The following is a 14,240-nucleotide window of genomic DNA, read 5'->3' on the forward strand; positions in this document are numbered from 1 at the left end:
CCTCGTAGCCATTGTCTTGGCTGAGGGAAACTGGAGATAATTTCCTTCCAATAGCTTCAATGTTGCTCCTTAATTGGGTCTACAACGGGGGGAGGGGGGGGTTGGGTTGGGTTATTAAGGGATATTAAATGGTCCAAATGGGAATGATCTAAAAGAACCTTCTTTACAATTCAGTGCATCAACTGACCCAGGGACTACTGGCCAATATTTTCCATATAGGTGCATACAGAATTACTGGTGGGTCACATCAGCTGACTTATCAAGAAGGGCCGATACCAAAAGGATAGCTCTTAGACTTTGTCAACTTACGGTTTTTAAGCAGCACCACAAACCTTACAGGAGATTTGTTTATTAATTCAACTTTTATAAAACATCATAAATACTTTTACATTTTTTAATAAAATCAGATATGCTGGAAAAATCCATTACTGTACATAAAAAAATTAAACAATTAAATCTCTAATTTTTTCTTCAGTGCAAGAGGTACAAACCAGGGTTTACACATCTAAAAATTACTTTGTCCCAACGTATCTGTAACCTTCACTTTGTTTTGTCTGAATTTCTGCTATTACTGCTTAGCCTGCATGCTTTCAAGGTCAATCTCAAATTCAAGTCTACAACGGGGGGGGGGGGGGGGGGGGGAATCAAATATGTAGCACTGGCCCAGATAACTTTGTCAAAATATTTGTAAAATGTGATCTTTCAAGAAAATAAAGGGGGATTGTGCACTCTTGTATCTGTGTATCCAGGATTTTCTTTGGTGGGGAAACTATTTTGTATTCCACTTTTGTGCTTTTCAATAGGTTTTGACTAAATTCACCAAAAGTACAAAGAATGAAGACACCAAGCACAGACATTCATAATCAGAACAATAAACTTAAAACCATGAATTCTAACGGAAGAGCTTAGGTTATTTCTCTGTACAATAATGCCATGGAAAAAGTGTAAGGGCCTGAGGCCTGGTCTACACCTAAAACTTAGATCAACCTAGCTACATTGCTCAGAGCTGTAAAAAATTTCACACCCTGTGGGAGGTTAAGTCGACCTACCCCCCACGGAGATGTAGAGAGGTGAAAGGTACCATCAGCCTAGGCACCGTCTCTCAGAGGGTGGATTTGCTAGAGTGACAGAAAACCCCTTTCCATCGCTGTAGTGTCTACACTACGATGCTGCTGCAGTATTGCTGCAGCCCTGCCGTTGTGCCTCTGCAGCAGTTGTAGCACAGACCTACCCTGGGTCTGCAACCTCTGAAAATAAATCAAATAAAGTCACCCAAATATATGGTTATGAGCTGGACCAAACCTTCCTACGGGTGACTGGAAGGTTTGCCTCGGTATTGTGACAGGCAGACAGAACACACAGAAACTGAGGATAGACTCAGGCGATGTCTACACTATCACTTATGTTGATCAGGGGTGTGAATAAGCCACCCACTGAGGACCATAAGTTACACCGCCCTAAGGCTGGCGTGGACAGTGCTGTGTCGGCAGCAGAGCTTCCCTTATTGGGGGTGGATTAATTAAGTCGGTGGGAGAACTCTCTCCTGCTGGCTGTGAGTGGCTCCACTAGACACCTTACAACCGCAGAGCTACAGCGGTACAGCGGTGCTGCTGTAAGCGCTCTAGGGTAGCCGCAGCCTGAGTGAGTGACACTGACAGGCTGAAGAAGCAGATGACAGTGGGCGCCTCACCCTGGATGACACGTGGGGAGAGGTTTTTGGGTCAGGTGCAGACTGAAAAGACTGCTCTTGGTGCTGTTAGCAAAAGAAGCTGTTTCCTGCATGTTTAGAAAGACAGGACTTGGTACATTCGTTGTAAACAACCAAAACTGCATCAAAGAAACACTTGGCTTTCACCAATTTGTACTCCCACCTGGAACACTCACCAGGCCCCAAACTTTGACTAGTCACTTGGGTCAAAAAGGGGCAACAATACTGACTTTCTTTCTGTGCATGACACAATTTAGCAGGACGTGGAATGGGTGCTGCTGCTGCAGAACATTTATCAGCCAACCCTGGCTTTATTGAGAATTATATTTTGTGCTTGGGTGACAATTGTGCTGAGTTCTAAACACACGGAGTCAGATTCTCAGCTGATGTAAATTGTCATAGCTCCATTAAAGTCAACTGGCAACCTTTTTCTCTGAGAGCTTGTCTTCACAGCAACATAACTCGAGTTTGTACACTCAAAAACTGCATCTGAGCTAGCCTACCTCAAGCAAGAGCAACCACACTGCAAAAAAACCATGGAGTTACAGAGTGATTTGATTAGCAGTACAGAGTAATTGGATTAACAGAGTGATTGGATTAGCTGCTAATGACTTGTAACTCAAGCTGTTACATCCCCACAACATTAGGAGCTTGAGCTTCAGCATCACTTGAGTCTCAAACTATCCCATCCCTTCCCTGCCTAAACAGGCTCGAGCATAAAGCACCATTTAAGGCTAATGTCTACACTACAAAGTTAAGTCGCTGTAATTAAACAGCAGTTGCACGTCCACACTAAGCTCCTTGTGTCGGCGGAGTATATCCACAGTAGCAACTCTTGCATTGACACAGAAAGCAGTGCACTGTGGGTAGCTATCCCACTATGTAACTGGTCACAGGGTGTTTTGGAGAGGGTTTGCAATGTCACATGGTGGCAGGTTCAATGTCACATGGTGCAGGTTTCTCAATCCCATCATTCCGTGGGCATCCTACTAGGTTTCCAGCTGCTTTTCAACTGCCCTGGTAACCTGTGAGCCAGCCATCTGTGGCAGAACGCTTGGATCCTGCACTGCTCTTTAGTATTGTGCTGGCCTTATAACTACAAGGCTATAAGAGGAGCTCAAGGCAGGGAGCTATTCACCAACACCCTGACCCCAGCCCCCTCCTTGTAGAAGCAGCATGTCTGCAGCTCCGCACCAGAGGTGACTATTTGCCTTTCTATGCCTGCCACAGCTCTTTGAACTGCTGTACGTCCCTATCGGAGCCCTTCTCCTCCACTCCCCGAGCAAGTTTCTGAGGCTGGAGCAGAGCTGCATCTGCACAGCCTCCTCTCCCCCATCCAGGAGATCCACCACCGGGTACTCAAGGCAGGGTACTGTGTGGAGCCAGCATGCTCAGGTGGGAAGTTGCTATGTGAGATCTCCACCAGGAGCAAACAGGAAGAGCAAGTTCAAAACTTCCCTGGGCTTTAACAGGTGAGGGGCGTTCACTTGTATACTAGGCTGCAGAGCAGGGGAGTTCAAAATGGTGACCAGAGCTGTCAGGGTTGGCATTGTGGGATACCTCCTGGAAGCCACTTAGGGCGACGTATGCAATGCAGTGTTTACTCTGACACTGCATCACTCTAACTATGTTGCCCTAAGCTCTATTCCTCCCATCAAGGTGGTTTTATTACATCAGTGTAGCAGGCAAGTTAAAGTGGTGGGAGGAGCATTGCAGTATGTACACTTCTAGTTAGGTTGACATAAGCTGCCTTATGTTGACAAAACTATGTAGTGTAGACATGGTCTAACTCAAGCTAGAGATCTGTGAGTGTGGATGGGAGTCTAGGGGTAACACTGAAATTATAACTTGAGTTAATTGTGCTTGAAGTCAGACCCTTAGTCTTTAAGTCTGAAACTGCATCTTGAGGGGGCATCTCCCTTCTTTTACCTCCTAATTTTTAAACAGTGTAAAGCACAATCAAACAAAAATGTCAGCTTAAACCATGGCCAGAAGTGAGAAGCTCTAGCCCACTGACTGGTATCAGCTGGTCTTTCTTTCATTTGCCGGCCTAGGTTGATAATGTAGGCCCTCCCATACAAGCATCCCAAAGTGCCTTGTACAGAAACAGGAAAATGCATCTGCTCTCTTTTCCTTTGGAGATTTTTGTTTGTTGCCTAACCCTTTTTAAGGTTGTTAATGTTTAGCTTAAGGGCCAATTGATCTGACTGTGACACGGTTCTTCCCCCAGGATCAGGCTACCCAGAATTCACACTATGAAGTTCAATATCTTGCGGGGAGTCTTGGGGTAGATGACAGGAACCCTCACACTGAGGGCAAAGTAAAACCTTAAATACCTTTAGTACAATAATGGATAAAGCTAGAATAGACCAAAGCCACATAACATGACAGAGATAATACAGGATCAGGGGATACGAGTCAACAGTGTGCCCCTGTTGCCAAGAAGGCTAACGGCATTTTGGGCTGTATAAGTAGGAGCATTGCCAGCAGATCGAGGGACATGATCATTCCCCTCTATTCTGCATAGGTGAGGCCTCATCTGGAGTACTGTGTCCAGTTTTGGGCCCCACGCTACAAGAAGGACGTGAAAAATTTGGAAAGAGTACAGCGGAGGGCAACAAAAATTATTAGGGGGCTGGAGCACATGATTTATGAGGAGAGGCTGAGGGAACTGGGATTATTTAGTCTGCAGAAGAGAAGAATGAGGGGGGATTTGATAGCTGCTTTCAACTACCTGAAAGGGGGTTCCAAAGAGGATGGATCTAGACTGTTCTCTGTGGTAGCAGATGACAGAACAAGGAGTAATGGTCTCAAGTTGCAGTGGGGGAAGTTTAGGTTGGATATTAGGAAAAACTTTTTCAATAGGAGGGTGGTGAAGCACTGGAATGGGTTACCTAGGGAGGTGGTGGCATCTCCTTCCTTTGAGGTTTTTAAGGTTAGGCTTGACAAAGCCCTGGCTGGATGATTTAGTTGGGGATTAGGTCCTGCTTTGAGCAGGGGGTGGACCAGATGACCTCCTGAGGTCCCTTCCAATCCTGATATTCTATGAACCAGATTCTCCACCACATCTGAGCACTGCTCAGTGCAGGGAATTGGGAAATCTACACTAGTCCCAGTGTGAATTAGAACAACCTAGCACTACAGTAATTTACACTTAAGGCCTTTTGAGCCTTTATGCCAATGGAGGACCAATGTGGCTGCGAGGAATCCTGCCACATGCTCTCTCTGGGCCTCTTCATCCCTCTCTATGCTTGGGATGGGAAGGGTGGTTGGCACAAAAGCCAGTTCTGCCTGCTTTATACCAGCAGAGTTCACTGCTGGCCATGCATGGCCAGAATCTGGCCCTGAGCTTCCAGTGTCAGTAACAGTGATTAGTATGAAGGGATGAAAGCCCTGGGGCTCAACAATTTGGCTGCTGCGAGAAATCACAAAGTAGAAAATAAATATTTACAGTCTATCCCCATTCTTGTAGTACACCTGGGAGACATGTTATTTGAGGTCCTCATCACATCGTCTTTGTTCCTGTTTCACCATAGGCTGTAGCTCTGTACCATCTTCATTGTTTCGGGGGGTCTTTTGCTTTCTGTTTTTTCCCCACTCTGTTAGCTTATTGCTGTGATTCACAAAACTCTACAAAGCAGAAATAGAGGATGAGGTCATCCAGAAATTTAAACTGTTATATAAATCAACAACCTGGTGAATCACTGAAAAGGAGTACAATTAACATGGAGCGTTAAACCCTTTAACTAGTTCAAGTGGATGACATTGGAAACTGGCTATGTCAGTGGGATGATTACAGCTGTTGAGGACAGGGCACTCTCTCTACAACCCCCCTTACTGGAAAGCTTCATTTCCCTCTGGCCCCAAGGGCATGGCAAGTTTGCCAGGGAGTTAAGGCCAGAGTTGGAGAGTCTGGCAGTAGGGATTAGGAAAGAAAGTAGACAGCAGTGCAGTGCAGGCAGGGAGTGGCTATAAACTGCCTTCTTGAGGCAAAAATTAAAGTTATACACATTCTGGCATTTGGCAAATAGTTTCTGGTTGATAGAAGGAGAAGTCTCTCATTTGAAGAAGGAAAAGTTTGGAGGGCCAGACTCCAAAGTTTCCACACTCAGGAATGTATCACGCTATTCATGACAGAACGTAAGCATGTGGTTAAGTGCTGTCCTGAAGTGGGGCAAAAAAACCAAACTGTCTTCTTTTGGCCAAAGGTTAAATTCATTTATAGGACGTTTGGGTGTTTAAAAAAACCCAAAAAACCCTGAATTCTGTGAATATTACAAGGAAAGTAACAACTACCATTTCAAATCAGATATTATGGCATTTTTTCTGATGAAATCCATCGAGAGCATCCATACTGTATGGGTTATTCTGGCTGCTAAATTTATTTTTCATGGACCAGTAACACTGTCTTTGTCACATGGCATGTGAGGAAAAATGCAGACCTGTCCAGAAAGCAGCATGAACGGAAAGAACATCTGTCTCTTTAACCTTCCTCTCCATATGAAAGAGAAGGTATATGTACATTTAAACATTCCACATGCCTTTGTAACTAAAGCACCTTTTACCATCACTAACTACTGAACATTTGTTTAAACTAAAGCTGTCTTCCTAATCCTTCTAATGATTCTCCATGTAACATCAGGAGTCTGACACAGGAATTCCCATGGTACAGATAAACAACCCAGTGGAAAGAGACTGATTAAGTTTGCCAGACATGGATGAGGCTTGTTCAAAATTGTAGTGTCTTCAGGGCTCACCATAGCTATCTGAACAACTGCTGAAAACTAGAAGGAACATTTCTGGATGCAAGTTAAGATACATTACATCTACATTTCTAGTTTTAGGTCTTCATGATGTAGATGGGGACTCTACATACTGGGTCACCTATTAATTTGTTAAGCACCAATAATGTATTTAACTTATGCAAAACACAAACAAAGATGGTCTTTATCCAGAGAGGCTGGGTGTAAAAGACTGAAGCAGATGCACTGGGAGACCCAATGGGAGGTGTTAACTTTATTACACAATTTGTATCCTTTTGTCCAAATCATCTAAGGAGCTGGAGAAGGCATTTATTGTAGGTTAGTTTTTAAGGGGGGGAGAGTTGGAGGAAGAGTGAATCTTAGGCACGAGAACACCACTTGATCAATACACTATTAAAACATATTACTGAATTTATCTGCCTGCTAAAGTGTCTACGTTACTGTCAAGAGTTTACCAGTAATTCTTGATCCATGAAATATGGCTTCTCTGGAGATCCATCATTTGTTTCCATATCAACAGCAAAACAAAAAAACAGGGCATCCATGACCACTTCGAATACCGACAAAAAGCTGTGGGCTACCAAGCAGGCAAAAAGTGCAACTAGCAACAGAGGAACTACCCATACATGGAACTCACGATGGTAGTTAAATGCCATTAACCCTCCAAAAACTGTGAAACATACAACAAACACCTGTATAAAGGGGAAAAAAAGGAAGCAGCTATATTACAATATGCACCAAAGCTACAGCAAATATTTTATTGGCTGATGTTTTAAAGACAATTTCTTTCATAAAGGGGAGAGAAGGCTTGAGATCGATCAATCAATTTGAAACTATCTACCTGTTCACACAGGACACATGTGGGTACACAGATTTACTATCATTGTTATTCTTGTCCTCCCATCCATGTCCCTTCCGTATGTTTGTTATACCCACTTGTCATGCCTTGTCTTAAGTTCTAAGGGGCACTAACTCTCTCTTACTATGCATTTGTACAGCATTTAGTGCAATGAGGCCTCTGGATGCTTCTGTAATACTAATGATAATAATGAAGTAAATATAATAAGCAGTGAACTAAGTTCCTCCAACGAAAATGCAAGAACCTGATTCTCCTCTCACTAAGCCCATTTTACATCAGTGTAACTCCATGACTTCAACATGACTACTCCTGATTTAATTGGTGTACGTGAAAAGAGAATCAGTCCCTAATCTTTGTCTTCATTATTACAGAATTCAGCCTATAGTTAGTCTATAATTAGGAGTTTATTCACAGTCTCTTACCTTTCCTAGAAAAATGATGAAGTCTCCAAAGCAATTAATGAATGCTATATTAGCAGAATTCTTTGCTAAAATAAAGAGAGCATCCTTTGCTGAGGTACAAAAATTTGTCCCATTTATGGCCGTTGTGGTGTATACATGCTGAAATGAGAGAATAAAAAGATAAAATGATTGGAAAAAATCGTAGAAATCTTTTAATCTGGAATTTACTATAGGAAAAAGAAAGCCTTAAAATATCTTTGGAAATACTGATGTTGTGCTTGCACATACAAGAGTTATTTTGCATACTCTTGCAGTTTAACTTCAAGCAAGTATAACTATGCCTGTAACTTCAAACTGACTTTTCACATAACTTTTACGCTGGGTAAATAAGGACAAAAGTAAAATCTGTATTTCTGAAACTACCTCTTTCCAATTTCTTTTGGACCGATGAAGAGCCACCCCCATGTCCTTTGGTAATGAATAACTAATATGACATGTAAATTACAATGAAACTCGTATCTGGACATATGCCATGCTGGCAGCCTTTTCTATGTATATGCTAGCTAGAGTGTTGTAGTTGGTAAATTGTATAAGTGAAACAAAAGGTAACCCTTCTTATTACACTTTTCATATTAAAAAAATCAATGATTAAACAAGTTTTATGTGTGACCCTTTCACTTACTATTGAGCCTTTGAATTTTCATGGACCCATAACCATAAAAAATACCGCTTCACAGAAAGACAAAAGAATAATGAAAGAGTGGCAGGGAGTGTCGGGACTAGATCAGTTGGTCCTATGAGGGGAAAACTTATGTTGATTTCAGTGGAAATTGCGGGCACTCAGGATTTTCAAGTAGGTACCAAGAATTTTGCAAGATTAATATTAATTGTCTTCGGGTGGAGTTTTGCAAAGGCAGACTGGAGGATAGGCTTATAATCTACTTCTATAGGATTCTTCTAGCATTTTTCAAAATAGCTTATATCAACATAATGGATAGAAATCATCAATGAGGAGTTGAATTAGTATCTGAATAAGGAGCAGGAAAAACGTCACTCTTGATATATAAAACATAGTTATTCTATACTAGTTTTTGAGAAAAAAAGACAGATTATACAATATTAAAAACATTAGTTAAATTTGGCATGCTCACTAAGACTAACAGCATGCAAGAGTTTTTGTGCAAAAGGAATTTGACGGCCCCACCATTTATTTAGGGATTAGAATACCTTCTGCTTTGCTTGTGAGTGAAAAAAATTCTCCGCGTCTGCTGAAGAAAATATTTATTTCTGGTCCAACTTTCCAGTTTTTCTTATTATAAATCAAAATGCAGAAATGCCCAGCACAGCTTCTATCTCCTTTACATATTCCTGCGATGCCCAGTTATGTACCATAACTTGATAACTAACATCTAGGCACCAAGTCCTGCTATAACATAAACTGATATGACAGTACCTTAAAATATTTTAAAAAGGGAATTTATAAAAGCAAATTAAGACTTTTAGTATAAATGTAGTAGCAGAATATTCATTTTATCTGATGAGACAAGGGAAATAATTTCAGTTCCTAAATCAGTGAAACTACACAGTGGGGACATGTAAGCAATGATGCTCTTTCACTGGGAAATTATTATATAGCACCAAATGTGTTCCAAGTGCTTCCACAGAGCTTAAAATAATTAATATCAAGACTGATTTCTACAGCACTGGGCAATACATACTTAAGACAGCAGAATGGACACAGTCCACTCTGTGGAATGTTTGCATGAATATCTGCTTGTTCATATTATTTAAATAAGTAGGTTAGAAAAACAGACTCCTGTACTAGACAGTTTCATTTGTACTCAAGCTGCTCCTTTCCCTTGCCAGTACGGTAACAATGTCTGTGCAGGGGATAAAAATATTAGCTAAGGTATCTATTAATAATAATAATAATAATTAGCAATACTATGGGCATAGCATGTCTTCCATCTGAAGATCTCAGTGCACTTTACAAACTTTGATGGATTTACCTAACACTGTGACACTATGTGCCTTCAGTATCATAAGCGTAAAGGCTATTACCTGCTCCTGCTCCACTGACGTGGATGTGAGTTTTGCCATTAACTTCAACGAAAGCAGGATTGGACCCTATTTATATAATTGGCACAGTCTCTTCTCTTGAATATTAAAAGAATAGTATGCACTTTTCATTGTACAAGCCCTATTTCCATCCTTCAAAAGACAAAAAAGCAGGTTTCAGCTCTGTTGGGTTGTGAATACCACCTGCATGACGATCTGTGGTTCCACAGCAGACACAGAAGCAGCAGCAGCACCATTTACTCAACACTTTGAAATCTCAAAGAACCGTATAAACATTAACTGAATCACCACAACACCCAGCAAGGCAGACAGGTAAGTAATGATGCAGTATTACAGGAGTAAAAAGAGGCACAAAGCGATTGAGTGAGTTGTCCAAGGTCACAAAAGCAGTCAGTGACTGAGGCAGGATTAGAACTCGAGAGTTCCTGGCTTTCACAGTGCAGGCTAAATCTCACAAACCAAGCTATCTCCATGCTTTGATCAAATTTATAGTTACAAAATAAAATGTATGGTTTAGAGAGCAATTCCATGCACTTTAATCACATTTTACTAGTTTATTATACAAACAATGAAATAACACATTGGTCCTACACATATAAAACCTCAATCTCACAGTTCAGGTCTCTATGGTCCTAAACCACTAAACCACTTATGTACCTGCCTAATTTGAATCATATGAACAGGCCTACTGAAATAAACAGGACTACCTGCATGCTTGACATTATGCACATTACTGGAGGGTTTTGTTGGATGGTGGCCTTAGCCACTGTGAAGAACTGGGGTCATTATGCCTGTACAATTTAAGAGTGCTGGTTGGTATTGTGAAGTTGATTTAGGAAAAACTGCTGTATCACAAGTGTCTACATGCAAGTGGAGCCCCCACTGCTGGCAGGTACACACCAAACTGATACAATGTGGGTGCTTTGGACTCAGTGACCATAGTCAGGTATCAGAGTAGCAGCCGTGTTAGTCTGTATCCGCAAAAAGAAAAGGAGGACTTGTGGCACCTTAGAGACTAACAAATTTATTTGAGCATAAGCTTTCGTGAGCCACAGCTCACTTCATCAGATGAAGTGCATCCGATGAAGTGAGCTGTAGCTCACGAAAGCTTATGTTCAAATAAATTTGTTAGTCTCTAAGGAGCCACAAATACTCCTTTTCTAGTCAGGTACAAACACCTGGGTACAATGAGTGAGCTGCATCTTTACAAAACCAGTTTTGGCTTAATCCCCTGAAGAGTGGAAGAACGAAGGAAGGAAGGAGCAGTGGAAAGTTACCTGAAAGGTAGAACAAAGGAAGTCAGCAGGGTTTAAAAAGCAAGCCACACAGGAATATAAGAGCCAGACAGGAGGAAGAAGCAAGGGGGAGGAGAGAGTAAGGTCACCCAGCATGTAGCAGCCTCATGGGACAAAGTGCCCTGACCACTTTTCTGAGCTCAGATGGCCCCACGGCCTCTGAAAACCCATGGGACTCCGACCCCAGCCCAAAAGAATGCCCTGGAGTGATGACGAAACTAAGACAGGGACATGAATTTAGTGTTTATTATTTTATATGAGCTACACTCTAATGTTTTACGTGATCAAGTATAAAAGAGAATAAATGTGTTAGACATGCAGACTCTGTGTGCATGTTAACTGCTTCACAACCGCTGCATGTACCTTAGAGAGTTAAACTATAAACCAGAAGCTTAACCCCTTTGGGGTGGAGTTCTTGGAGAGGGTGTGTTTAACAACAATGTAGCCTGAGGGGTCACCACTGCACTCAGAGGGATTAGGCAGCTGGACAGCAAGTTCCAAATCACAAGGAGGTGCCAGATGGAAGGTCTGAGCCCTGAAAATGTGCCTAGGGACCCAGAAATGAAGAAATGGCTGGACTCCATTCATACTCCAGGGGCTTAAAACACACAGGAATCTAGAGCGAAAGAGGCTTGGATTTCCCTCAAAACAGTATTAGTGAGTGGCTGAAAAGGGGAACTTGCTAGGATCTGCGACAATCACCAGCAACCAACACAGACAGAGACAGCCAGACAGACAGACAATAGTTAAATCAGTGTCCCCAAACTGAGCAGTCAAATTAGTTACACCCCAGAAGAGCTCTCTTCCTTTTTGGACATTCACATTTACATTATGCCCAACCTAACAGCTATTTGGAAAGAGCGGCCCAAATCCTAAATCACAAGGAGCATTTCCAACATGTTACGAAATCTTAAACGTTCCACTGTTTTCTAGTTATTGGGAGTATTCACCAACTCATTTCCTTTCAGATATATTTGCTGAGTAAGAGAAGGTAAATCACAGTCAATTTAGAACTTGCTCTCATTTGGAAACAGGCAATATAAATATGTTTTTCAATAGATTTTAAACTTTTCCCTTAGCTTCTGTTTAATATACCAGTGATTTTGCATTAGCGCAGTCCTTCCGAAAGCTACAGGCAAACAGTTATGACATCAGAGTTGCGCCATAAATCAAAGGGCCTGGGATGTCGTAGATAAGACACAACCTCACTCCTTCACTAAAAAGAGTTAATGTACCACCACCACCTTTGTGAAGAACACAGCCCTCTTTGCTTTGAAGCCTGGGAACCAGACATATTTCTCAGTATCAGGACAGATAAAGAAGGAATGTGAATGTTTACATATTTTCTAATACCACAGTATGCAAGAAAACTATTTAGAAAAACATCCTTCTATACTTCACAACACAGAATGTCAAGGGTCTTGGAAAAACTGACATGCTAGCTTCAAGAGAAAAGCACTGTGGCAGAGATCCAGGCTGTAAATTCCCTGTTTGTTGAGAATAATTGCTACTTTGCGTAACAGCTGAATGCAGTCCTCCATTGAAGGACTGGCTATAACGAAATGAGCTCAGTGAAAAAGAATTGCCATCACAACAGAGTCATCTTAAAAAAGAAGCCAAAACCAAGCTGTTCAGATATCCCACTTCAGCTTCTTCTGCCCAGCCTGGCCTGATTTTCTCCTTGCTGCAATAAAGCCACAGAGTCAAGAGGGCTGGCCTGAAATGTGGTGGATCTGAGTTTGAATCCTGCGTGCCATAGAGACATGCTCAGAGAATGAAAGCTGGATAAATAAGAGACTATGATGTCACTCTGGCTAGCGTACAGAGCAGTATCAGAGCAGACTGTGGAGGAAGCCATGTCATGCCACCTTTGAATAGAGGGAGGAAACAGAACAACACAGGGCCTTTGAGAACCACAACAAGGAGGAAATGCAGGACTCCTTTGGAGCCTTGGAAAATGCCATCTCTTGAAGTCTCAGGAAATTAAAAAGGGCTACTTATCCAAAGGGCTGCATTAAAACAACCAGGCCACCAATATTGCGGCCCTCCAACAACTTTCCTGATGTGCCCCACACAGACTCACAGGCCCACCTTTCTCAACTCCTTGATCTTCAACCCTTCCCACCACTGAATCCTTGCCCCGCTCAAAGGACTACTCATGCCCCTCCAATGTCTTCTTGTTCTTTCCCATGCATGTAATCTAGTCCCTCCCTGGCTATCAAAGACAGAGCAGTACTGATAGCACATTCTCTGTCTCAGCCCCATCTCTCTCCTTCAGCAATTCACTGCTGCATCTGGCTTTCCTCTCAACCCTGGGACCTAACCATAAGGATCCTGCCTCTATCGACCCCGTAGCCATAATATATTTCTATATTAATTACTAACAATGTTCTCTGTAGTTAGTGCTACATGGATTTTCATTTGAATGTTCTCAAATAAACCTGCACTGAGCCCCAGCGTAGTTCAGGAGCTACCCTTCTGAAAAGCACCATTTCTGAATTCCTTGGCACCTGCTTCCTTGTTTTAAAAAGGAAGTTCAATTTAGCAGACGCTAATGGACATTCACAGATCACAGTCAGGTCTATGAACTACACTTGCTATTAACTGAGAGCTTATTATGGGGTCAAAAGTTCAGTTCAACCTGCATCAATGGAAACATAGGCCAGTGCAGTATAATTGTTCTCTGCTCTCCACATAGTAAACTATACAATAGAATATATAAAACTGAAGGAGTTTTTATTTCCTGTTGAGGCATTTATGAAGGCCCTTAGAGAAAGCAAACAAGCTTTTTTTTTTTTTTTAAATGATTTAACTGAAACTATTCATTCTTTTATTTGACTCTGTTTTTTGTGAAGCCTGAAAACTCTAGCCTACCATCTAGTAGCAAATCTGCCAGTGACATTAAATACAGTATTTTTGGGAGGATGGGGACGAGAAGAGGTATTTGATGAGGTAAGACAGTAAGAATGTTTGGCAGTCTGCAGAAGAAAGTGTATTTACATTAGTGTTTCTGGATTTTGTCTGCATCCACATCACTTTTGCACAAGGTATTTTAATCCCATGACCACAAAGCTCTTGCCAGACTGCCACCCAAAGGTTTAAATTACAGAAGAAAGCCCACCAGTAGACATGAAC

At 41.9% G+C, this 14,240-nt stretch overlaps 1 protein-coding gene across 3 annotated transcripts in view; it reads right to left on the reverse strand.

The window, feature by feature from the left end:
* Positions 1 to 342: 342 nt before the first annotated feature.
* The window catches only part of SLC44A3 (solute carrier family 44 member 3), a 73,803-nt gene continuing 59,905 nt past the window's right edge, over positions 343 to 14,240 (reverse strand). For all 3 annotated transcript variants that reach the window (XM_073356997.1, XM_073356999.1, XM_073356996.1), the window contains 3 exons: positions 7,753 to 7,890; positions 6,927 to 7,163; positions 343 to 5,338 (listed from right to left, as the gene is read on the reverse strand). In XM_073356997.1, coding sequence (XP_073213098.1) covers positions 5,198 to 5,338; positions 6,927 to 7,163; positions 7,753 to 7,890 — 516 coding nt within the window. In that variant the 3' untranslated portion in view covers positions 343 to 5,197. The remainder of the gene's footprint in view (positions 5,339 to 6,926; positions 7,164 to 7,752; positions 7,891 to 14,240) is intronic.

The sequence above is a fragment of the Lepidochelys kempii genome, chromosome 8, assembly GCF_965140265.1.
Source record: "Lepidochelys kempii isolate rLepKem1 chromosome 8, rLepKem1.hap2, whole genome shotgun sequence".
Classification (NCBI taxonomy): domain Eukaryota; kingdom Metazoa; phylum Chordata; order Testudines; family Cheloniidae; genus Lepidochelys; species Lepidochelys kempii.